The sequence below is a fragment of the Platichthys flesus genome, chromosome 7, assembly GCF_949316205.1.
Source record: "Platichthys flesus chromosome 7, fPlaFle2.1, whole genome shotgun sequence".
Lineage (NCBI taxonomy): Eukaryota > Metazoa > Chordata > Actinopteri > Pleuronectiformes > Pleuronectidae > Platichthys > Platichthys flesus.
In genome coordinates, this window is record NC_084951.1 from 5907799 (window position 1) to 5932599 (window position 24801).

Below are 24801 nucleotides of genomic sequence, written 5' to 3' on the forward strand. Positions count from 1 at the left end.
TTCATCCACTCACCCAGATGTCTCCATACATGAGACTGAACATGGTTTGTCATTCAGCGTTCGGCCCTGACACTTCCTCAAGCGGTTTGACTCTCGCTGAAAAAGAGGCTAAAGACTATGAAAGAAAACAGAGAGGCCAGCTGGCAGCAGAGGTCAAAGGTCGCTAACCCCTCTGTGCTTGGTACAACAGTAAGCAGGAGGTGGAAGGACAGACCTAACAATGGTATTGATCAGGGAAAGTGGCCTCTATTGTGCTGGCACAGTGCTGGCACACTCCCTACAGCGTGTCTCTGTGTGTGTAGCTATAGATGCTGATGAATGAGTTTGAGAAAGTGTTCTTCTTTACATTGAATGACTTGTGTTACAGCTTGACTGCTTCACACTTGAATCCAAATGTAGACCTGCAGGATAGAGTTCCATTGATATGTGTGTGTAAAAAAATATGATTATATGAGCTGCCATCCAGCTCCTAGCACTATGTAATATGTGAGCTGTGGTTTTGTGTCTTCATTCAGAAAAAAAAAGTTACTCCTGGGCCCCATCTTTATATATGTGGGTGGTATGTGAATGTGAATGGAGCTAACAAAACCTTTTGGATTTGTTCCAGTTGATATCTTCCGCAGGCCGCTCTGACACACCATGGCTACAATGTTATCTTGTGGGACAAGTGCAACAGTCCACAAAGTGTCCTCTTAACGTTTTGTTATTTGAGGCTTTGTTGTTAAAGCCTCAACTTGTTATTGAATCTGGCAACATTAAACATCTCTTCCCCAATAAACACAGGGTGCAGGTTGGATTTGACCTACCACTTACTTGGCATTAGGTTGGGAGAGTTATCATTCGTATAAAATTACTTCCTATACTCAGTTTCAAGATAAGAGAGTCCATTGATATCATATAAGTAGTTGTACTTCATCATTGATGATTTGATTGGTTATGTCATTATTTTCATATTTTTCCAAACATTCATCTAGCCATGCATTTTCTATGTCACTTATCCTTCTGTCGGTTATGTGGGGGACCTGGAGCCAATCCCAGCTGACATTGGGCGAGAGGTGGGACACAACCATGAGAGGTTGCCAGCGTATCACAGGGCCAAACCTACAGAAACACCCAACCATTCACACTCACAGTCACATCTACAGTCCATTCAGAGTCTCCAATCAACATAACCCATATTTTCATGTCTTTGGACTGTGGGAGGAAGCTGGAGTACCTCAGGCAAACACAGGGAAAACATGCAAACTCCATCCCGGCCGAACCTGGATTGGAACCCTTTAGCAAACACTATAGAAAATTTAGCACAACACAAAGATTTTATAATGAAGCAATAGTCATTCAGCTCACTCAGTAAGTGTGTAAATCGATAACACTATGAGGTTGGCAAACAAAGAAATCCATGGTGTTTTGGAGTCCTTCCTTTCCAGCAGAAATTTCATGAATTTGATTCAGATGGCAACTGGAAATGGAGATGGAAATATGCTCCTGAATACTGACCCAGTCACTGATCTGTTGTTTTCAGGTAGAGAAGCGCCCGGTGGCAGAATGTGGAGATCACCTGGACTGTCAGTCCTGTCTGTCTGCTAAAGACCCCTACTGTGGCTGGTGTGTCCTGGATGGAAGGTGCGTCAGTGTGCATATGTTGTTGAAGAGTAATGGGAGAGCTACTGCAAAGTAGTCCTTCACAGGTCGAAATATTTGCCCGAAACCGAAAAGACACAGGAATGCTCTATCCGCACCTGACCCAGGACCCGTCTATCATTTTCATTGGGCCTGTGACGAACCGAGAAACACAGCCGGGAGATCTGCTGCAACCTGGGGCCTGTCTGACTGCACAAAATGCATACAAAACCTATATGGGTCCTGGGTTGGGTGGACCCATGAAGACGTTTTCTCTCATGCACCAACACACTCTGGCATTGTCTCTGTGGAATTTCAGGTGTGGCCAGCAGTGGGAGTGTCAGCGAGGGTCCCAGCAGGGCCAGTGGTTGTGGAGTTTCAACCAGACGCAGCAGTGCCTCAGTATTCAGCACCTCAGCCTCTACAACATCAGCCGCGGGGAGAAAACTGATGTAATGCAAGGGAACAGAAGGGACTAATTCACTGTCTTAACCATTCAAGATGTGCTTCTATAAAAATATTGAATTTGCTTTGATCTCTGTCACTGTTGTGGGGGTAGAATGAATGTTTCCCATTCTGTTCCCCTCCCACAGATTACAGTGTCAGTCGCTGGTCTCCCCAGTCTAGGAGACGGAGACGGAGAGTCCTACTCTTGCTTCTTCCAGGACACAGAAAGTCAAGCATCGCTTACCAACACTGGTGTCACATGCTCCACCCCCGATGCCAGCAGCCTCCCCCCCATTGGCTACGGAGATGGTAAGAACAGCTTCATCGTGCCCAATCAGTCAACTTTGTTTGGACATTTATATACAAAACATGTTTGATATTTGAGGGTTTCTGAGGTTGTCATATGGAGACCACTGCTTTGTTTCACTGCAGAGTTTGTGATGGTGACCCTGTCACTACGTTTCATCAATGTGACGGTGGCAGAGACAGAATTCACCTTCTACAACTGCAGCTTGGTTCAGGAGCTCTCGGGACGCAGGCCGTGAGTACACAAATGTCAACTCTAGGCTACATCCACACTACCCCATTTTTGTTTGAATACGGATCAGCCTGTTGTCCACAGAACGCCAGAATTTGAGAGCAGAGAACGTTGATGTTTGGGAATGCTGCTGGACCCCGTTTTAGTTTGAAAACTTTGGGGCAGCGTTTTCGTATGAAAAAGCAGAAACGTAGATGTTGGATACTGTGAAGTAGACAACAAAAAAAAACACTTTGTGGTCTTCTCAAACACAACGTAGCTTTCGCTGATTCGTCAGGATCCTATCACATGACCCCCTTTACGATAACAACAGGCATCAGCCTCGGCTACCTTTAAATGCAACATTGATAATCAATTGCAAGCCTTTCTGATCCTCTTGTCTTTGCTAAGAGCTGTTGTATGGCTAAACTCTGTATTTTACAATGATACAACTGTTTACATGTGTAGGACATGTGCTGTTATATGAGCAATCTGCCACGAACTTGTAAATAACAACCAAATGCTTCACTGCACCTGTCTAGTGTGAGTGGTCATGTGATTTTCAGGTGTGTTATTATAGAAAGGGTTAAAACTGATACAGAGCCAACATCACTGGTGTTGACAGAGATAAACTGTGTTTTATATATATATATATTTTATATTAACATACTATGGGTAAGCAGGTCTGCAAATCGGTTATGCAAAAACTTTATATTCATGAATGAGACTGGCTTTATTGAATACAATTAATTATCTATAAATTGTTATTTTGACATTTTCAGGATCACCAAATAGTTGTCGTATAGTTTCAAATTTAAAGATAGTAGTGTAAGTGAAACTATTATTTTCTGCTACAGGGCAGAGTTTGTGACTATCAAGTAGAAATTACGGTTTAACAAGTAAAAGACCTGGTAGTGCAAGTGAAAGACAAAGATTAGTTTATTCAGATAATCTTAAGTATGTCTGAACATAGTATGAAATGTTGTAAGGATTGTATTTTGTATTTTTATTATTATATGTTTCATTCCATACCTGCCCTCCTGCTGCTTGCACTTCCAGATGCCAAGGGTGTGTGAGCAGTCACTGGGGGTGTAACTGGTGCATCCACCAGCACATCTGCACACACCAACGCACCTGCAGCCACGGAGTCACCATCTACAACCAAAATGTGAGTTCACTTCTTTGACTGTATTTAGATGTGCTGTATGCACACTGGATTTCAGCGTTGTGTACAGTGGGTTTAGGACAAAACCCAGTGTTTGTCATACTGCATGTGTTGTTTGTTTGCATTGTTTTCTTTCGTGTTATGTTTTATTTTTGCCTCTTTATAATTTGTTTCTACCATGAACCTTTCCTTATGTCTCTTTACGTTGCTCCTTATTGTATTTGCATTACCCTTGTTTTATCCTAATTTTTTCTCCTCCCCTGCCTTTTTTTTCTTGTCCTCTCCCCGCATGTTCACTTGTTCTTCTCCATCATTAAGTTCAAACCACCGACACCCACCATCCCACCACCCACCAGAAAACTGACCCCTCTACCCCCAACTGCACGGGCTGCTACAACACCATCCAGCCCCACAACAACAACATCAGCAACAACAACAGCAACAACAACAGCAACAGCAACAGCAACAACCACAATAACACAGCCACCACCCACAGAGATACCTCCCCCAACCACAGCATCTGCCCCTTCAGTTGCCACCACCACAGTGACATCACCCACCAGCCTTAGTGCTGAGTCTACAGACCCCCTTACCCTGGCCACAACTTCCCCTTTTGTCAGGACACAGGTCACCACCGTCCACACCGATGTCACGACCATAGACGGGTTCCTTTCTGATGTGGAGAGAGCGACAGAGGGAGATGGTGCCCCAACAAGAGGCTTAACAGAGAACGACTTAAATCTCACTGATCTAACTGCCTTACCCAGCGTTACTGGTGGCCAGGTAGACCCTGAGCTGAGATTCTTAGAGCTGTCTGGTGAAGCAGTGGGCTCTTCCTCAGACGTGAGTTCAACTACGTCCAGTGAAGTGGCTCTTGTAATAGACCTATCTGTTAATGACAGTAAGGACTCTAAAGAGACTGCCTCACCTGTGTGGTTGACTGAGTTGGAGAAGCCAGAGGGAGACACTGAGGCGGGGCCTGCAACAACATATGTTGCGGATGGCAGCGAACACTCGGCCGTCTATACACAATCACCACAAACCGTTGTTGACCCCGACTCTGGTTTCGAAACAGACTACCAGTCCGATTCTACGACTGATTCTTATTTTCTGGTGAGTGCAGACACCTTGTGTGCAGCTGGTGTGGAGGTGCTTGAATCAGGAGTTAGACAGTGTAGGAAAGATGCACATTGTTCCATCGGAAAGTTAAATGAAAAGCTAAATACCATATTCCACTTTGTTTGTTAAATATGAAACTATAAGAGGTTTAGCCTAGTTTAAGACGTTTTCACACCTGAAATTCCAAACCTACAGAAACCCTTAAGCAGAAGTGAGAATGGTATCTATCTTCTCATCTAACTTCCAACAACAGATGTGAAAGTGCATAGCCTAAAAAAATTACCATCCCTTGAAAACACTTTACTGGATATTATATTTTGAATTGACTTCCTGATCTGCACTGAATGTACAATATAACGCTGACAAGGCAGAATGCAGTTATCTATATTAGCAAAAAACGATTTGCCTGTCAATAAGAAAAGAAGGGCAGAAAATCAATGCAATTTCAGATGTGAGGATGGACGTGGGAAATTCAAGGCACTCATCTGATGGAGCGTATTGACTCGGCCTCCCTCACCAAACCCTCTGTTCACCTCCATCAATGCTCGAAGCAAATAATAACAAAGTTGCACAGACAACACACATTACAGGGACAGCTTAGCTGCTATCCCTTTTGTCTTTGAAGACAACTCTTCTACACAAACATTTCCATGTGTGTCTTATGTGTGTATATCGCACAAACGTGTGTTCTTGTGTTGATATCAGCCTATTTTGGGCTTTTTTCTCAAGTTCCATATTTATTTATTTTTATTTCTTGTCCCTTTTCTTTTTTGTAGCTCTTTCACTTCAGATAAATACATTCTTTACTGAATAAAAAGAGCAACAATACAACATGAAACTTAGGGATGACACAACCACCCCATTATCCATGAATCCGCCATGTTACAAAGTGCAGGACACAAGAAACCTAACTTTAGCAATAGATAGATATGGTTGTTACGGTACCTCCTTTCTGCCATTGCTTGCCACGCTGAAACAAGACAGCTTCCATTATATCTCACAACTGATGGCTCTAAATCAACTATATCAATATAAGTGTGTTAATCCAGTGAGCTTTGCAATGCGAAACAGTCTGCACAGACAAAACTCCAACCAACATGTATGTGGACCATCTCAGTCGGACAGGCAAATGTACATTCTGGCTGGATGGGACAACAATGCCAAACACCTGATACAGAACTAACTGTAATATTTTAGTTTTAGTTTTGAAGGAGTGACTCTCAGTGCACATGTACAAGCCCATGGTTATTAAACATTGGCTATTTAAAATTAAATGAATCCAGATGCGTCTGTATGAAGTATGGCTGCACACAAGAGGGTTGATATTTCACGCTATAATGGTTGACACTGTATCATCAGGAATGTCCGTGTGTGGAGAAAGTTCAGGACTCCTCCCTGCTCCCTGTCAAAGTGGAGAGGAAAATCACTCTGGTGGGACAACATCTAAACCTGTTTCAGGTAATGTTAGCATCCAGCAGGGAATATTAGATTTGTAATTATGCAGAGTATTCATCTTAAGTTAGCCTTAAGAAATTGTTCTTTGTTGGCTGTTAAAGTAAATTGTTGTTTTTGCATGAATTGCAACCTCTACCATTGGCAGACTAACTTTGATTCCCTGCTGACAAAGTTTGTGTTGTCTGTCTGTGGTTGTCTACACTCAGGACGGGGACTTGTCTTACGAGTGTGTGTTGGACGTGGAGAATCAGTCGGTGGTGGTGGACGCTGCAGTAGAGCCGCATGCTACCCGTTCATCAGTCTTCTTTATCACCTGCCAGCCGCACCAGGTCAGGAAATGAATGTATAGTCATAATTTATATCTCAACCCTTCAAGTCTTGCATTTTGACAAGGATGTTAAATGTATTAATTCACAGCAGTGACCTCTTAGTGTATTTTAGCTGTTGTTCTAAGTGATAGTATGTCTTTGTCCTGCATGTGCTGTCTTAAATGTGTCCATCATCACTGTTCTTAATATTGGACTGGATCATTTAAATGTCTATAGATGGAACTTCTTTCTTTGTCATCACCACTGTCTGTTGGTCCCATGCAAACTACACACATTCCTTTCTTTTAATTATAACGTTCTTGAAATGCAATGTACCGTCTTTCATGAGCTGCCCATGTATAATCTGAGTCATCCTTGTGCTGCAGCAATACAAGAATAAATCCATAAACTGTTGTCGATAGCTAATCTGATTGTCTGTCTCAACCTGATGGAGTGAACCCCACCCCTCTGGCGCTATTCACAATGATGACAAATAATCAACAGCACAGGTCACAGAAAAACATTACACCAATGAAGCAGCGCCATGCTTTATTAACAGAAAATTAGTCAAGGGTGATTATGTGGGTTTGCATGTGCGTGTTTCATTAGCTCCCGTGAACTGATAATGTGACACATCTCACCTGCTTTAAACGTGGCTGTGCATAACATCAACTCGGTGGACTAGTGGCAGAAAGTTGGACTATGGGCAGATAGACCAACGGTGGTCTCTGGTTCGCCTCCACGGAGTGACAACACAAAACCATACCTGGACGGACAACACCTGGATCTGTTCCCCACTTTCTAAGTGCCTACTCCATCCCACTGTCTAAGTGCTCCTGAGCAAGGCACCTTACTCCCCAAACACCTGCTCCCCGGGCGCTGTGCATGGCTGCCCACTGCTCTGTGTGTCCTCCTGTGTACACCAGATGGGAGAAAAGCAGAGAACAAATTTCCCCCCAATTGCATGTCGTGTGTGTGTGCATGTGTGTGGGACCAATAAAATGTATCTTAATGCTTAATGTGTTGTTTTTCATACTGTGTATGTTTGTTTCAGTACGCCTACTCTGTCTTGTTGGAGGAATACCCAGCCATGATCAACGTGCGGAGAAAAAACAACTTCCTCATCGACAGCGCTGAGGATCTGTACGGTGAGAGCAGTGCAGTGTGTTTATTTTTCTTGCACACATATATTACATATTTCATATGAAAGTATTGTAATATTGTTTCTTTTTCCTGTCTCCCCCTTGTTTCAGTGACTCTCTTCAACTGTTCAGTGGGGCGGTCGGACTGTAGCCGATGTCGGACGGCTGACCCTAAGTATGGCTGTGTGTGGTGTGGCGGTGCTGCCAGCTCTCGCTGTGTCTACCAGGACTCCTGCACAGATGAGATCAAACACACCTGCCCTGCACCTGTCATTCACTTTGTAAGAACATCTTACTCTTTTTTGAAGATTGTGACTGAAAAAGTATGAGAAATGAGAGAAAACAGGGAAAGAATTAAACACATGATGATTTGTATTTGTGTGTGTCCCTTTGTGCTAGGAATGTCCGAGCAAAGTTGTCCACCTTCATATTGTTTTGACTGCTGAACTGGTTTTACAGTCTCTTGTCTCGATGTGTACTTACCAGGAACTCCTTTTGATTTTGAAAACCTTGCTCTTGTTGATTTCACGTCATTATCCTGCATGGAAAACGTTTTCTGCTTGAAATAATAATTTGAAATGTTGAGTACAGGATGCGTCTTACTTGACTCGAAGGTCCTTTCTCAGTTTGTGGAACTGGAGGCTTCAAGTTTGCACATAACACTTGTGTGACTTGGTTACTGATTGTTTCCAGATAAGTTAATAAGTCCCCTTGATTCACAATACTATTGAACTCCACCACCTTCCATAGATGTGGGTGAAAAGAGCTATTTTGTATCAAACTCTGCAAATTCAACATTCTGCACATTAACACTTCAACATCAAAATGAAGTAAAATGGCATTCAGAAGAGCACATTCCTCTACCAAGTTATTATGTTTATTATTTTAATCAAGTAAATCAAGTTAATCTTACAGTACACAAACCAAGTGACTTAAGTTATCGAATAGATGCAGTGAAATAAACACAATCTTTCCTGAGTTATAGGAGTATATATGAAGTAGCATATATATCTATATATATGAAGTAGTAGTGAACGCAAGTTAAGTTCAAGTACCTCAAATCATTAACAGAAAGAAATAAACCAGGGGATTGTGTTTCAGTTGGACCCGGTTTCCGGCCCCGTGGAGGGAGGCACAGTCGTGACTATTTCAGGCTCTAACCTCGGCCAGAGGGCTGAAGACATCCAGGGCTCTGTCAAAGTGGCCGGGTTTCCCTGCAGCGTCATCCACAGCCGATACGAAGTCTCCTCAAGGCAAGTCATCCTTACACCTGAACACAATCACTGCTTGTAAAATGTCGCCATCATTCTTTTATCCATAACAATGTTTATCTTGTAGAATCGTGTGTGAGACAACAAGAAGCAAGGGAGAGACGAACGGCCAGGTGTCAGTCAAAGTGAGGGGAGGAGGTGTCGGGCTGTCGGCTCAGATCTTCAGCTTCCAGGTGAACGCAGCTGTTAGTGTGTTGACATGGAACTATGTAATGCAGAAAATCGAATGATGCCAAGATTCGGACTTTGCCTTTACATGCACTGTTGTAACCTGGTAACTACAAATCTATTTAAATGTCAGTCTATCTTTAAATTGACCTAAATCGTCCACAGTCTTTAAGTTGAGACAAGAAAGACATTTTCCCAAGCATTTAAAAAACAAAGAAAGCTCCAACTTCACAGGCGGCGGTCATTTGGATTTCTGCCATGTTCTCCCCCGAGTGTGGTTCAGTTCCATACTGTGTAGAGGAACACAGTGATCACTGTTGGGCTTGGACCAAAACAGATTGAAGAGGACCTCGCTGAGACGGGGGTTTCCTTTTATCCTGATGCGCCTCATCTGATTAGTCAGCTTTGAGAGTGAATGCATTTAATAGTCTATAAATGTAGCTGTTTACCCATTAAAACAAGTGCTCCCATGGAAGATTTCTGACCAATCAAGCAAACGACATCTCCGACAGGGCGTTTGTTAATTAGGCTTCAGCTGAAATTGTACTCTGTGAAATGTAATAGAACCACTGCAGCCCAATGACGTAATAACTCATCTCCTGATTAACACCACAGTAAAAGGGAGGTTTGATTAATTGATTGGCCCAAGTGACAAGCAAATTAATTGTATGAGCTGGCTGTGAGGAAACCCTCTCGTGTTTCCCAGAATGCCCTGGTGACTTATTTATCCTGCCAATAAATCACCCGCTCAGTATCACATTATTGATTATACATTTTCTCTCTCTCTCGTGTATCTTTGCATTCAATCCTTTTTTCCCCTCTTCTCCTCCTTCTTGTCCATCCTTTATCAGGATCCTGTACTGAACAGCATCTTCCCCGGGAGAGGACCCAAGGCCGGGGGTTCGCTTCTGACCATCAGAGGCCGCAGGCTGAGGACTGGACACCCGAGTGAGGTCAGCGTCCTGATTGGCGGAGTCCCCTGCATGGTGTAAGTGCCTCTTGTTAATCATAGTAAAAAAAAAGAAAAAAATAAGGTATTTATATCCCAGTTTAGGTTAAAAGTGTAAAAATGTCAAATGCCTTTGTCTCAGGCTGAACATCCAGGAGGATCAGATCAGCTGTCTGACCAAAGGCAGCAACAGAACGGGAGAACACGGCGTCACTGTGCGGTTTGGTGGGGCAGAGCGCCACCTGAAGGGTTTGGTGTATCATTACACCCCCAACCCAAACATCACAACGGCAGCTCCAACAAGAAGCTTTTTCAGGTGCAGTGGTGGAATGTAACTCTTGGATTGGATTTAAACAACCCCCCAAATACTGTAAACAGGCCTACACCCCAAATACACTGGCTGAGGCAGAATAGATATTAATGGAATCTACGGATCATTGTTTTCTAATTATTGATCTTTTATTAATTAAATGTGACTAGATACTTAAGTATAGACCAGTACTAATATTATAATATTTAAGCAGCAAAAACTGAGAAGTTATTGTAATAATCAATTTCACACAAATATTGTGATTCTCCAGAGGGAACCATGCTTGTTGGACAGTTTTGATGGTGCTGGATTTATCCTGAGCCCAGTATCTTTACTGGTTAAACTGAACCTGTGTGCTGTGCAGGTTAACAAGGCTCCTGTAAGATCACCGTCAGAAGATTGAAATGATGAAAGAAGCTACTTAAACAGTCAGTAATATAGCCGCAGTGGCTGTAAGCTTGGGCATGCCATATGAATACTTATATACATTATACATACATTTGATGAATAAACGTATCTGTATAATAATGTATACTACAAAATACTGGGAGAGAATCATGTTTAAAGTTTTTATGAAGTGTTGAACAAACCATGAAATAGAGCTCGGTATAGCCTCTGATATCTCAAATTGATTTGATTCAGGTCTTGATTTGATTCAATATTGATTTACAGTATTTGATTATTCAATTGAAGATCGATTTGATCTGACTTTTTTTTATACCTAGTCCTAACATGAAACTGTCCATCACTCTCCTGCAGTGGAGGCCGAATCATCAGAGTTTCTGGTCAGAACCTGGATGTGGTCCAAGAGCCAAAAATGAGGGTGACCCTCAGTCCACCTGATACCCTTCCTCCCAGGAGGAGAAGGAGCTTCAGTAGGAGGAAGGAAGGAAGAAAAGATCACCACGGTCCTGTGAAGAGATGGAGGAGGATCGTCCCGGACACAGACTGCCCTCAGGGTGCACTCTGTCATGTCAAACAGGTATGAAGGTTTAATCCCAGAGAGATACTCTATGTGTATACTCATCATCTTCTTCTGTGGGTTTTAATCATTTTATTCTTTCCTACAGTACGAGTCTCACTGCACAGTGAACAGCTCGTCCCTCATCTTGTGTCCGACCCCGGCAGTGGGAACAGAGGCCAGGAGAGCCAGGGTCAAAGTTCATTTCCTGCTAGATAGCCTCCATTTTGACTTTAGCGCTGTGGGCAATGAAGCCTTCAGCTATGAGTCCAACCCAGATCTCTACCCGCTGACCCAGAACGACCCCAGCAAACCGTATCACCACAAACCTGGCAGCATCATCTCTGTAGAGGTGGGTGCAAATAATGGACCTTACTTTCTTCTTTCATCTCTAACGGGCCCCAGGCTACGAGACAGTCTCTAATGACATGAGCTCATTTTAAAAAACAAAAAAATCTGAATGTTAGTGTTGCTGTTATCAGCTCTGCAACCCGTTATAAATGCTGGAGATGATCTTGTATGCTATAGGGTCCAGAGTGCCTTCTCTTTTTCAATACATGAACAAGTCTTTATCTACCTTCATTAAATTTAAACCTTTCAAAGGTAATACTCTATATTGTATTTAGAGTGTAATATGGAGTATTACACTCTATATTGTGTAATACTCTATATTGTATTTATTATTATTCAACATCTGAAAAGAAAATGATGTGAATCCATTTTGTCCTAAGCCCTCAACATTTGTAACGTCAAATACAAGTAGTAAGATCTATAAATGATATCCTTTATTTGGAACCTTTAGCTTCTCTTGGACCGAGATGGCAGAAATATAATTATTATGAGTGTCAGACATAAATAAAAAAATGTGTTACAGGCCATAAATATAACAAATTACAAATGAAAACATATGAAATAGATACGGTATGATGATTGATTACATTTATGACACTATTTCCCAGTTGCAGCATTGAGGATGCATTCATGCTGCCTTCTCAAAAATGATGCCTCCTTTTAAAACATCTGGGGCTTTAACATTGCCATGAATTTTACACAATCCGCCTCATTTTTTGCCTGCACATTCTAACTAACTCGCTAAGTCTACTCCATAGTTGTAATTTCTTCTATTGGCTAAACTGCCCCCCTATGGTTTCCTGTGGTACTGCTCAGGTTCTTCCGTAAGCTTTAGAAGATTCTGTACATGTATCTAACTTTCAGAGTGATTTTACAAAATACAGCTTATTTTTTCCTGAAAACAAATCTTCCGTTGAGTACACACACCAGCTCACAGTGTGCATGTTAACCAGATAACTACAGTTTAAATTGGGCCTTTGGCAAGTTATTGAAGCCAGTGACATGAATTAACCAGGTGAAAGATAAATAAAATGTTTTATATTGAAACATGCATTTTAATATGTAGGCTGTATCAGGTGAGCTGCCCTTCTAGTGCAGTAAAGTCCTCGCCTCTGAGTCGCTCCGTTTTTGATTTTGTATCTTCCCAGGGAGAGAACCTGGATCTGGCCATCAACAAGCATGAGGTGGAGGCTCGGATAGGGGAGGGGGTGTGTGCCGTGAAAACCTTGACCCACAACCACTTGTACTGTGAACCTCCAGCCCAGCAGCCTTCACTGGCTGCCGGCAAGAAACAGGACGGCATGGACAGCCTGCCTGAGTTCACTGTGAGTAAACACAATATACATTTGAATACAGAGCACGTTTACATTCGCTACGACACGACTGCAGCCTGGGTAAGAGGATGGAGAACAAGGATTAAGGAGCAAGTCAGAACAGAGGAACAACAGTGCCTGTGTTCATACATCACTGTCTCATGTTACAGATGGCGGTAGAGCATGGAGGACAATGACTCAAAATATATATATTTTTTAAGCATTTATTTGCTCCTGCTTTCTTGGCTGCACTTCTGTCCCCAAACAAAATAACAGTATTTACACTAAGATCTCCGAAGCACCACACTGGTCACTTGACACAGGGCTGACCACAAGAAGATTAAGTACGGTGTAAATGTCATCTGAGATTAGTTCAGCAGTAAAAGCAACAATGCACCAAGGGTTAGAGCATGAATGGCTCGATTTCCAAAGAAAATAACAGAGAACCACAGCAGCTTTTTCCCAGACAAATGACCTAAAGCAGTGTAAAACAGCATGTGAGGGGCAGATGGGAGGACACATGAATACGAATAACTGTAAATGAAAATAACTAATTGATGATAAATGCTACACATTGAATTTAATAAGAATATTATGAAGATAATGATACAAAATATAATATGGAAAAAAGGATAATAATATTAAAGTGCTTTTTTTAAAACTCATTTTTTAGTAAAAGCTCTTCTTATTTTTGTCTTTTGATGGCCCCACTAATACTTGTCAGCATTGTGTTCAAACTCTCTCTGTGATTTCCAGGTGAGAATGGGGAACCTGAACTTCTCACTGGGCAGAGTGCAGTACGACAGCCAGGCCCAGTCCACGTTTCCTCTGGAAGCCCAGGTGGGAGTCGGGGTCGGGGCCTCCATAGTGGCTATGATTGTGCTCATCATTGTGCTCATATACAGGTAAACACTCACACAGGTATTTCACTGTTAATACCTTTACCATGCTGTCCTCAACTGCTGTTTTGTATTTCTTCACTTTAAGAAATATTGCACAATTAAATGTATTTTTCCTTAGCTATAAACTAAACAATATGATGATATTTAAGTAAATACATTAATGCTGATTTTATAATCACATTGATCAAAAATAAATAATACAAAATCTACATTTCTAGGTTGAACATGGCTCATAACACCACCTAGTATTTCAAACTGCTTTGGACCTTGCAGGGCCAATGCTTTCATAGAGTCAACAGATGGGGACGTCTCTACGTATAAATAGATGTTTGAAAAAGTTAACACCCTTTAATCAAAGAGGCTTTTTGCAACTTTGCTGTTAGAAACTTTACTGTAAAACACCTGGAATGTTCATCTGACTATAAAACCAGTATATCAATATAAACCATTAAGTCTCAAAGATGGGTGGCCCCCTTCGTGAGTGAGAATCTAGAAAGTAATGCTCATTTTCAAATCTATGCTCAAACTAAACCCTTTAATCACCACGTCGTCCACCATTCAGAGACGCCCCCCGTTCTCTCCTGCCCCTTGGCTGTTCCTCACTCACACACACACACACACACACACACACACACACACACACACACACACACACACACACACACACACACACACACACTGTATTTTTAAACACTGGGTGAGACAGTTGCCTTTGCCAAGTAGGTAGGTGTGCCTTAGCCCTGTTATTTTTTATTTCACTTCAGCCAAAATTTGAAGGTAAAATGACACTTGAAATGTTGTCTGTGGATTGTTGTTGTTTGTCAGGAGAAAGAGCAAACAGGCCATGAGGGACTATAAGAAGGTGCAGATTCAACTGGAGAACCTGGAGACCAGTGTGAGGGACCGCTGTAAGAAGGAGTTTACAGGTACAATCCAAACCTGCGCTCTTAAATTGAATAAAATAAAAACAAGCTCAGTCACTGTCACAGCAAAAGAACAACACTTCACTTTCATCCATCTCCATTCTCCTCCCCTGCCTCAGACCTGATGACAGAGATGATGGACATGTCCAGTGATTTGGTGGGATCGGGGATTCCCTTCCTGGATTACCGGGTGTATGCCGAACGCATTTTCTTCCCCGGCCACCAGGAGTCGCCACTGAGGCGAGATCTGGATGTTCCAGAGAGTCGTAGGCAGACTGTGGAGCAGGGGCTGGTTCAGCTGTCCAACCTGCTCAACAGTAAACTGTTTCTCACCAAGGTCAGCCTCTAGATTTATGTTTTATTAAATAAAGAGTTGGATGAGCTGAAGAGTCATTAACAACCACAGTTTGTCAATGTGAAAGATCAAGATCCACATATCAGTGTTTTCCTCCTTTTTCTGAGATTGAGGAATACTAAATTTGAATCTTTCAGCCTGCCTTATCCTTTTTTTAGGATGTTGTAACGAAATTTATAACTTTTTTGTTATTCCTTATTAACTGAATGATAGATTTTTAATTGCAAAACATTTTTGCAATTACTGACAGTGTTTTATTCTCATCTCCATTATCTGTCCAGTTTATTCACACCCTGGAGGTTCAGCGGACGTTTTCCCCCAGGGATCGGGCGTATGTGGCCTCTCTGCTCACTGTAGCCCTGCATGGTAAACTGGAGTACTTCACAGACATCCTGAAGACGCTGCTTAACAATCTGGTGGAGCAGTACGTGGCCAAGAACCCAAAACTGATGCTCAGGAGGTGAGGAAGAGAATCAGTCCGTCAGCTTTTTAGCTGACGTAGTTCAACGTAGTTCAACATAGCTGACGTAGTTCAAATTTATTTCAGTTTTATTTAAATGAATTATTTCAAGTCACTTTACAGAGTAAAAGTCAAGACCTTACAATATGACAATATGAAAACCCAACAGCTCTCACTGTGAGCGGCAACTTGGCGAACTTGATACTAAACCTCCAACTCACTCATGGGAAGCCACCTTTGTGGGCTTGGAGGAAGGGAATTGCAGAAGAGGAAAGAGAAGAGAGTTAGGCAAGGAAAAGATAGTTATTTTAAAGATTGTATTAATAGCAGTGGTATAAGGTCTAATAACATAATAAATGCTATGATTAATTTAGCAACAGCTTTTTGGAGCATTTCAGAAGTGAAGGGGAGGTTTGATATAGTTCGCTGTGTCATAACCTTTCATATCTGCAACATTAAAAGCCTGTGGTATGTACCCTGCTAACAAAGATATATGCATCAGATCAAATGTGGAAGTGTTAATCATAGGTCAGATATCAATATGCAGTTTACAGGGGAAAGAGTCTAAAAGACCAAGTGATGATTCAGATGAAGAAACTGCTGAAGTCAACGCACATATCTGCCTGTATCAGGAGACACTTCAAATGAAGTATGAACACATTTTATCACCACACGTGATCAGAGGGTCGTTAGCAGTTAGACCCTTTATGATGTCATCAAGGTTGAAAGGGGGTGTGGTTTCATAGTGTCGGAAACACCCCCTGGTCTTTACACTGGTGGTGGATGATGGGATCTAGAAAATGTTGAGGATGTGAATGAGATCAGACGAGTGGACTGAGCTGGGCTCCACCAGGGCTCTGGATAGGGAGACTGGAGGTGAGTGGGGAAGAGGTGGGTCACACTGAATCACTGCAATGACAGCAGATTTAAAAGGTTTGACAGAAAATATATGATTGGCTGATTGAGATCATGGAACAATCTGATCGGATTACCACATCCACCAGTCAGCTGATCAGAGCAGGCGAGAAGAGTGAGGAAAATTGTGTGAATGAATGAGACAGACAAAGTCTTCCTGATTGAACTTTATTGTAGGATTACATGGAGCAGTAGAGCTATGTTTGTCATTCAGTTTGTTCTTATTTGTCATGAATGATGAATAACACCAGGCTCCGGCTTTACAGAGAGCTTTGTATATGTAGACTGTCTATCCACACCAGGAGAAGTTCTATTACATTGGTGGAAGGCCACTTCTTTTCCATCTCACATCTCTTCTACAGAACGAGATTGTGAACTGTACCAGTGTAATGACCTCCTCACTGACTCCCTTCCCAGAGGGGTGCTACACTGTCAACAACCACATCCTCTTTGTATTAGACTGAAGTTGAGACAACATTCCTCAATTGTACTGCCACATGGCAGTGGAGTCAAAACAGTGGAATTATTTTCCCTGAATGTGGTCACAGCATTTCATTAGTGGGAAACAGAGCTTCCTGCACCACAAATGACTTGTTTACATGAGCTCTTCTCCTTTTCAGAACTGAATCTGTTGTCGAGAAGCTCCTGACGAACTGGATGTCCATTTGTCTCTTTACCTTCCTGAGGGTACGTACATCAGTATTTCAAACCTGAACACAACCACTGTACGACTAGAGAGAGATGGTTTAATAGGAAGAAACTTGAGCAAAGAGATAGAAACAAATATTTGTTTGTGGAATATAAGACATTAAAATTATTTATCTACTGACTTTTTCATGCTTTTTCTTTTTTTTTTGCATCCACCCATCTACCCAAAATGTAAACTTTTGTTGTGTTAGGACATTGTTGACCTTGCATTTTTCTGCTTGACCAGGAATCAGCAGGGGAGTCGTTCTACATGCTGTTTAGAGCGATAAAGCACCAGGTGGACAAGGGACCTGTGGACGCTGTGACGGGAAAAGCCAAGTACACACTGAACGACAACCGGCTGCTACGAGAGGACGTGGAGTACCGCACACTGGTTAGTACACACATGTTAACAAGTGTCAGTGTTGGGGCGAGGAGTCCATGTATCCTGTTTGGTTTGTTAGAAACTGATTAATAGCCATAAGCATACAATCAAGGTAATCCATTGTATATTTTAAACAATTTCCCCATGTTTATTCTATCTATACATCTCTCCGTCCATCTGTCTAGCTGTTTGTCAATCTCGAAATAATTTGACTTGTTTCCAGAAATGGTTAAAATACAATTTATTTGTAATGCATGCAATGGTCATCCTACATTTTGAAAAGTCTAGATTAAGCTGACAAGGTTAATTCAGTCCATGGACACGTTCACACAGCTGGACACTCTGCACCACGGCGTGTGCATCACAGTGCAGCCTCTTTATCACTAACCCCCTTGTGTATCTGTCCAGACGCTTAATGTCGTGATGCCAGCTGCAGCTGTCAGCGGAGGCACCCTCACCCAGACGGTACCTGCCAAAGTCCTGGACTGTGACACCATCACCCAAGTGAAGGAGAAGCTCCTGGAGCAGGCCTGGAAGGGAACCTCCTTCTCCCAGAGGCCACACGTTGACTCGTTACATCTCGGTAAGTCCACTTTATTTTAACCCTTTGATAGTAGTTCTGACAAGTGTGGCATGTGAAAAGTTGTCCACAGTAAACATGTTGCTAACTACAAACATTTACTAATCAAAGGTTCCTATCAAATTCATCAGACTCACAATTCTAGTCAGAATGTGAATGTTGTGGGCGGGGCTAAATTCGTCTGGCATCCAGGCTACCTTAGAAGTGTAGTGATGCAAAACTTATTTTTATTAAAAAAGTAGAAAAGGACAAATGAAAATAAGAATTTGTGATGATCGAAAACAAGTTAATTGAGTTATTCCTGGAATTCTGAATAATGAAATAAATTTATTGCAAAGATATTTACAATTAAAACTCCATCGGGTCATTACTGACCCATGTGTGTAAACTTGATGTAAAAATACAAAATACATTTTAGTTCATAAATTGAAGAAGATTAAATGAAAATAATGATTTTTGGTAATCAAAAACAAGATGTTTAATGAATATACTTTGAATATTAAATGATGACATATTTTTTTTTTAAAAAGTAACACTCAGCCGTGCATGAAATAACATCGTAGGTCAATACGGGTCACTTTTGACCCATGTTGTGCCTTAGAAGGGGTTTGCATAGCTTGTGTATCAAAAGGTTAAATATGTGAGCACTAGATCACACAGGGTAGTTTATCACATTAGAGTGTGGACTGGTTTCAAGTTTGGTCCTGAATATTCAAGCATAGAATATTTATGCAGTGTTACTTGCTGAGGAAACTCATTAAACTGCAGGAAATACATTTCTGTTGGGACGCAAACATCGTTACATCTTTTAATCAAATTAACAGACCTTTCCATGTGCACCTGAATATCTAAATTTGATTAAAAGTTAAAATGTCTGATGAGGTCTTGTGGCATCTGGAGCAACATATGTCATATACTACAAGCACAAACAGAATCTGCAAAGAAATGCACACTACTTGACGTTGCATCAACATTTGTGTCCCTCCAGAGTGGCGTGCAGGTGTTGCAGGTCACCTAATCCTCTCTGACGAGGACCTGACGTCTGTAGTGCAAGGCTCGTGGAAGCGCCTCAATACTCTGCAACACTACAAGGTCAGAGCAAGTCACAGAAACACAAAAAATACACACACACGCGCTTCCTCCATTCAAGTGCAGGATTAAGCTGTTAAAAGTGTCTGTGAAGTGGTGCTTCAGTTTTTCCTGCTGTGGGAAAGTAGTGATACAATGCTGTGTAACGCAGGTCCCTGATGGAGCCACGGTCGCCCTCGTCCCCAGAAACACCAAACATCACCTCCACGACAGCCATGACTACATGCCTGGAGAAAGTACGTTTCATGCTTTTTTTTATGAGTTGTACACACAAAAATATTATTCTGTTTCAGACAATCACAGATGTTATTTTACCTTATGATGTAATATTCAAGCATGCACTCTTATTTATCCTTCACCTTTTAAAGGGAAACTCTAGAGAAAATCGAAAGTATTTTCTCTTTCTTTTCTGAAGGAAGGGTTCCAACATGAGAGATAGTGAGGACGTGTAGATGTGTTTTCAAGCTCTTCACACCAATCACAGCCTCTTCTCTTTCATGCGTTAGAAACAGATTTGTCCTGTCAACTGGATGAGTGAATGTTGATCAGTGCAGATCTTCTTGCAAGCATCTTGTATCATGTGGGATGAGCTGGTGATCAGCTGAACATAGTCTGAACAGCCAGAGGAGGTCGCTGTTTGACTGTGCTCACACATGAAGTACGGATGAGAGTCAGTTAGAAAAAGCAGAGCTGAAATCTGCTTTTTATAAAACTGAGAATTTATGTTTGCATGTTGAAACAAACAACCTCAGTTTCATGCAAGGGATAGGACTCCATATGGATTCACTTCTCCCTTCTCCTTTTTAGACATGATTGATTTTTTTCTTATTTTAAAAATGATAGAAGTAAATATACAACCACATCACACTGCTTAAAAAATACCTCAGTTTTTTTATTTTTTACACTCAGCCTGTGTGTACATTCAACGAGCCGAGAAAAATACACTAATTTGTCTGTCGTCCTGCCAGAGACCCCTATGCTGGATGACGGGGAGGATGGAGGAGTGAGGCTCTGGCATCTAGTGAAAGCCAACGAGGAGTCCGAGCTGCCCAAGCACAGGAGAGGAAGTGTGAGGGAGAGGGGCGGGGAGAGAGCCAAGGCCATCCCCGAGATCTACCTCACACGACTGCTCTCCATGAAGGTAACCGAGATGATTTGAATGGTATCAATCACTCCATTTGAAGAGATGTTTCATATCTTAATATAACATACATGGTTGATGGTAACATTCTTCTAATACAATGAAAACAACACATATATATAATGATGTGAATCAGCAGCACAAATGACAATGTTTTAAAGTCCTTTTCATGTATTCAGATAATAAGATAGATTACCCACAACATTATTAACAGGACATTAAAAAACTTTTACTATTGGTTTTCCAAAAGTATGACTCTGATTTTGCACTATACTCACCACTAATGTTAAGTTTCCATCTTACTGTAGATAGGCCGCACCAGTGTTTTCAGTTTACGTATGAAACTAGCCGTTTTCAGAATGAACTCTGGAAAATGTCCAGACAACGGGGGCCGGACTTTCTCCTGAGTTTGCCTTCAACATATTAAGAAGGCTTTAGGAGGATCAGTCACACTCACAACTACGGTTGCAAAAATCCGGGAATATTCAAAGTTGGAAACTTGCCATGGAAATTAAAGGGAATATATGGGAATATACGGGAATATACGGGAATATACAGGAATATATGGGAATATACGGGGAATATACGGGTATAAACAGGAGTTAACTGGACATTTTGTGGGTAATTTATACTAACTGCATTTACCTTGTCATATACAGACATAAATATAAAAATTTTGTTTTGTCATTGGCTGATTTGAGACCTGAGGAAACTTTGGGCACTTGACTATATAGTTCTGCATCTTTGTGTCATTCTTAACATAGGTCTTTACACAGTATTTGCAAATGTATACAGCCTTTCCTTCTATATTGGCTGGGGTGAAATGTCTCAACACATGAGATTAGTGGAGCCAAACAATTGGAATATCATCAAAATTGACCTGACTAGTCCTGCACACTACAGCAGGCCTCAAAGGCCCTGCTGTAGTGTGCAGGATGCTGGGAGTTATATTTGCATGTGATGGAGAAATGCACGGTGCAGGGTTGAAATTCAACGTGCAGCGTGTGCAGCATTCCATACATCTTTAGAATAGAGTTTTGAATGATGTTTTTATTTTCAAAATTCAGGTTAGGGGTGGTGCAGCAGACAGGACACCACATTTAAATTCTGCTGCAGAAATTACGTTTTTGTTTACAGCTCATCGACACCAATGTCTGACCTTCTCACCAAAAAGCTCTCAACTGTTGTTTCATTCCAAGTTGACATATGTGACTTTATCATCTACGTGTATTGCTCTTCTTTTTCATAGAAGACACATGATTTACAACATATTTGGTATTAATCTTTAATTTCCTGTATCTTTTGGCCTAATATATTGCATGAATATCTTTTAGACTTTTCTTGCAAACTTTTATTGTGTGGATTACAGTGGTCTAAGAAGAAATATGTATTGTACACAAATAATGTGAGATGAATGACAAAGATATACTAATTTCAGTGTCTGGTGTCAGGTTAAGCTAAAAAAACACTAAATTCATATTTCCCATAATGCAGTTGGACAGTGTCAATTATTACACCCTGCTCGGAAAATACCCATATTTCTAAAACCCAGACCACAATCCACTATATAAACTTTGAACGTTGATGACATCCTCAGGGTAACATGACAAAGTTCCTCCAGAGCCACAGAAAACTAACTAACTAACTAATTGTCATGTGTAAAATCAGCAGAGTGCTCCTTCAAAGAAACCACCTGATCTTGGTTTCACATTTTGTTTATCTCTTTGTTCACTCTGCTATGTCTCAGGGAACGCTGCAGAAGTTTGTGGATGATTTATTCACTGCGATCCTCAGCACCAGTCGTCCCGTACCTCTAGCTGTCAAATACTTTTTCGACTTGCTGGATGAGCAGGCGCTGCAGCACAACATAACGGACCCCGAGACCATCCACATCTGGAAAACCAACAGGTAAACGGCCCGCAGCAGCAGCAGCAGCGGGCTGCCATAAGTAAGGAAGGTACGAGAGGAAGGGGACACTGGCAGACTTCTGCTGTATGACAAATGTTATAAACACACACAAGGGTAATTTCACCCAAAGGTTAAAGAACATCTGACTCACACTGAACATATGGACAACAGTTGGAATATATAAACACAAGGTTCGTACCACTGTTTCATTTGAGACCAGGTATATTATAGAATGTATGTAATATGTTATGTATTTTTACATATCAGGGGATCCTGGATCTATCATACGATGCAGTATTAGGGCCAAAATTGCAAGAATAAAGTCCAGATTAAATGAGAAATACTAGAGTAATACAAGAACACTGGAAAATAAAATTAAGAAATGGGCAGAGGTCAGGAAGAAGAGGACCCATGCTCGCTATAGTTTGGTTTGTACCTTCTGGATAAAAAATGTTGATTAGCTGTGTCTCAATTCAGGATCTGCATCCTTCAGAGCAGCCATCATGGCCTGTGTAGCCAAACCGAAATGTGACTGTGTGGTCTACGGAGGCTTTCTGTGATCACCGTCAACAGCTTGTTTTGCCCTCATCGCTATTGCCTAGCAACTTTTAAGTCAGAAACGCCCAGAAATTGAGGCGTGATACTCAAGCAATGAACGTCTTGTTGCTTGCCGGCATCAGTTCCTCTTGGAAAAATCATTTGTCACTGAAGCCACTGAAACCTGGGATAGATTGTGCTGATAAGGATCCTGAATATTTGTCTGGCATAATTAAAGAAAGCGTTTTAAATAGTACAGTCTAGTTGTAGCACTGTGACACAATCGGTCTTCAAGGATGCAGCTTCTGTTTGAATACTACACAGATATAACCCAACCACAGCTTGGCAGTCGGCCACGACCAAACATTCCCTCCTCCAATAAAGAGGCAATTTACTAGTCTTATGGCTCTTTCTGTGGAATAGACGGTTTCCTGCATAATCTTCAGACTGCTGATGAGCCAGAAGATGAAGTATTAATTATTTAATTTTTTTAAACCTACACTAAAGTATAAGAACAAGATGCGCCACATTCTTCATTTTTGTCTTAATATATGTAATAGTATGTTTTGGCTGGAATGACTACTTATACGTGCACCCTCTTTCCTGTCTGTCCAAACAGTTTACCTCTGCGTTTCTGGATCAACATCCTTAAGAACCCACAGTTTATCTTTGATGTGCAGACTTCAGACCATGTGGATGCTGTGCTGTCCGTCATTGCCCAAACCTTCATGGACTCTTGCACCATCGCCGACCACAAACTGGGGCGGGTGAGTTGACCAAGCCAAAACACTGTCAATATATATAGAATACTGTTCACTGGGAACACTGGGGATCTGCTATTACATCTGGTAACTACTATTGTTTAATAATACAAATTGAAATGTACGAATTAATTAGATTGCATGTTCTATGTAATAGACATTTCTCCCTTCATCTCCCTCCCACAGGACTCTCCCATCAACAAGTTGCTGTATGCCAGAGACATCCCGCGCTACAAACAGATGGTGGAGAGGTAAGAGTACAGCAGCCAGTGCGCCCCGCTGACCTCAGGCATAAAACAACACCAGGGAGGGGGAGGAGGAAGGAGGGAACGAGCGCAGGGCCTAAGACAATCTGTCGGTGCCAGACAGAGTGTAGACTAAGCCTGCGAGGCTCCCATGCATGGATGGTCTAAGAACAGACTGCTGCACTTACTGCTGTCTGCTGCACATTAAATGCTGAAGATTACACCAGTGTTGAGGCATCGCTACACAAGATCTTCAATGTAAGGAATGTGTGCATTTTAAAAGCCATTTAGGTGACTCATAACATAAAAAGCCTTCACACGTCTTTTCCATCAGACCAATGCATGGAAGGGGATAAAGGGATCCAAAGTGGTGAATAAAATCCTACGCACTTTATATCTTGGAACAATAAATAAACATCTGGTGCCTGACCTAACAATTGTTTTTGCTTAAAGCCATAAATTATTAGTAGATTTTTTTTTTTAACTTAACACCTTTTCCAATAAGACTGTATATAAATTTGGAAGAGACGTCTCTACTTCCTGTCATTGTACAAACATTTTGCTAAAATATCCCAAAAATGGGAATTATCAGTAAGCACCTGGATTATCACGTTCCTTGGTCTTGTTTACTTGGAGTTGTCCACTGCTTGTGTCCTTGGTATCAAGGAGTCCAATATTACTTTGTGGTTTCAGCTGCTGAATGACTAGAGGAGCGGATCTACCCAATTAACCTAGTAATGCTTTGATTTGTGCCCTGTGGTGCGGGGGAATAAGTTTTTCCCCTTTTAAAAATGTTTATATAAATATATATATGTAT

The 24801-nt window shown here is 41.5% G+C and overlaps 1 protein-coding gene across 1 annotated transcript in view; it reads left to right on the forward strand.

The window, feature by feature from the left end:
• plxnb1a (plexin b1a) overlaps positions 1-24801 on the forward strand; it is a 75566-nt gene that overhangs the window by 46381 nt on the left and 4384 nt on the right. Inside the window, exons 7-36 of the mRNA XM_062391756.1 lie at positions 1523-1623; positions 1940-2072; positions 2214-2376; positions 2500-2608; positions 3644-3752; positions 4068-4862; positions 6228-6326; positions 6530-6652; positions 7686-7779; positions 7885-8054; positions 8875-9026; positions 9112-9217; positions 10064-10200; positions 10304-10477; positions 11231-11453; positions 11542-11784; positions 12932-13108; positions 13853-14001; positions 14824-14924; positions 15041-15258; positions 15558-15736; positions 17272-17338; positions 17586-17732; positions 18132-18306; positions 19292-19395; positions 19544-19628; positions 20361-20533; positions 22281-22441; positions 23598-23745; positions 23926-23990. Coding sequence (XP_062247740.1) covers positions 1523-1623; positions 1940-2072; positions 2214-2376; positions 2500-2608; positions 3644-3752; positions 4068-4862; positions 6228-6326; positions 6530-6652; positions 7686-7779; positions 7885-8054; positions 8875-9026; positions 9112-9217; positions 10064-10200; positions 10304-10477; positions 11231-11453; positions 11542-11784; positions 12932-13108; positions 13853-14001; positions 14824-14924; positions 15041-15258; positions 15558-15736; positions 17272-17338; positions 17586-17732; positions 18132-18306; positions 19292-19395; positions 19544-19628; positions 20361-20533; positions 22281-22441; positions 23598-23745; positions 23926-23990 — 4880 coding nt within the window. The remainder of the gene's footprint in view (positions 1-1522; positions 1624-1939; positions 2073-2213; positions 2377-2499; positions 2609-3643; positions 3753-4067; positions 4863-6227; positions 6327-6529; positions 6653-7685; positions 7780-7884; positions 8055-8874; positions 9027-9111; positions 9218-10063; positions 10201-10303; positions 10478-11230; positions 11454-11541; positions 11785-12931; positions 13109-13852; positions 14002-14823; positions 14925-15040; positions 15259-15557; positions 15737-17271; positions 17339-17585; positions 17733-18131; positions 18307-19291; positions 19396-19543; positions 19629-20360; positions 20534-22280; positions 22442-23597; positions 23746-23925; positions 23991-24801) is intronic.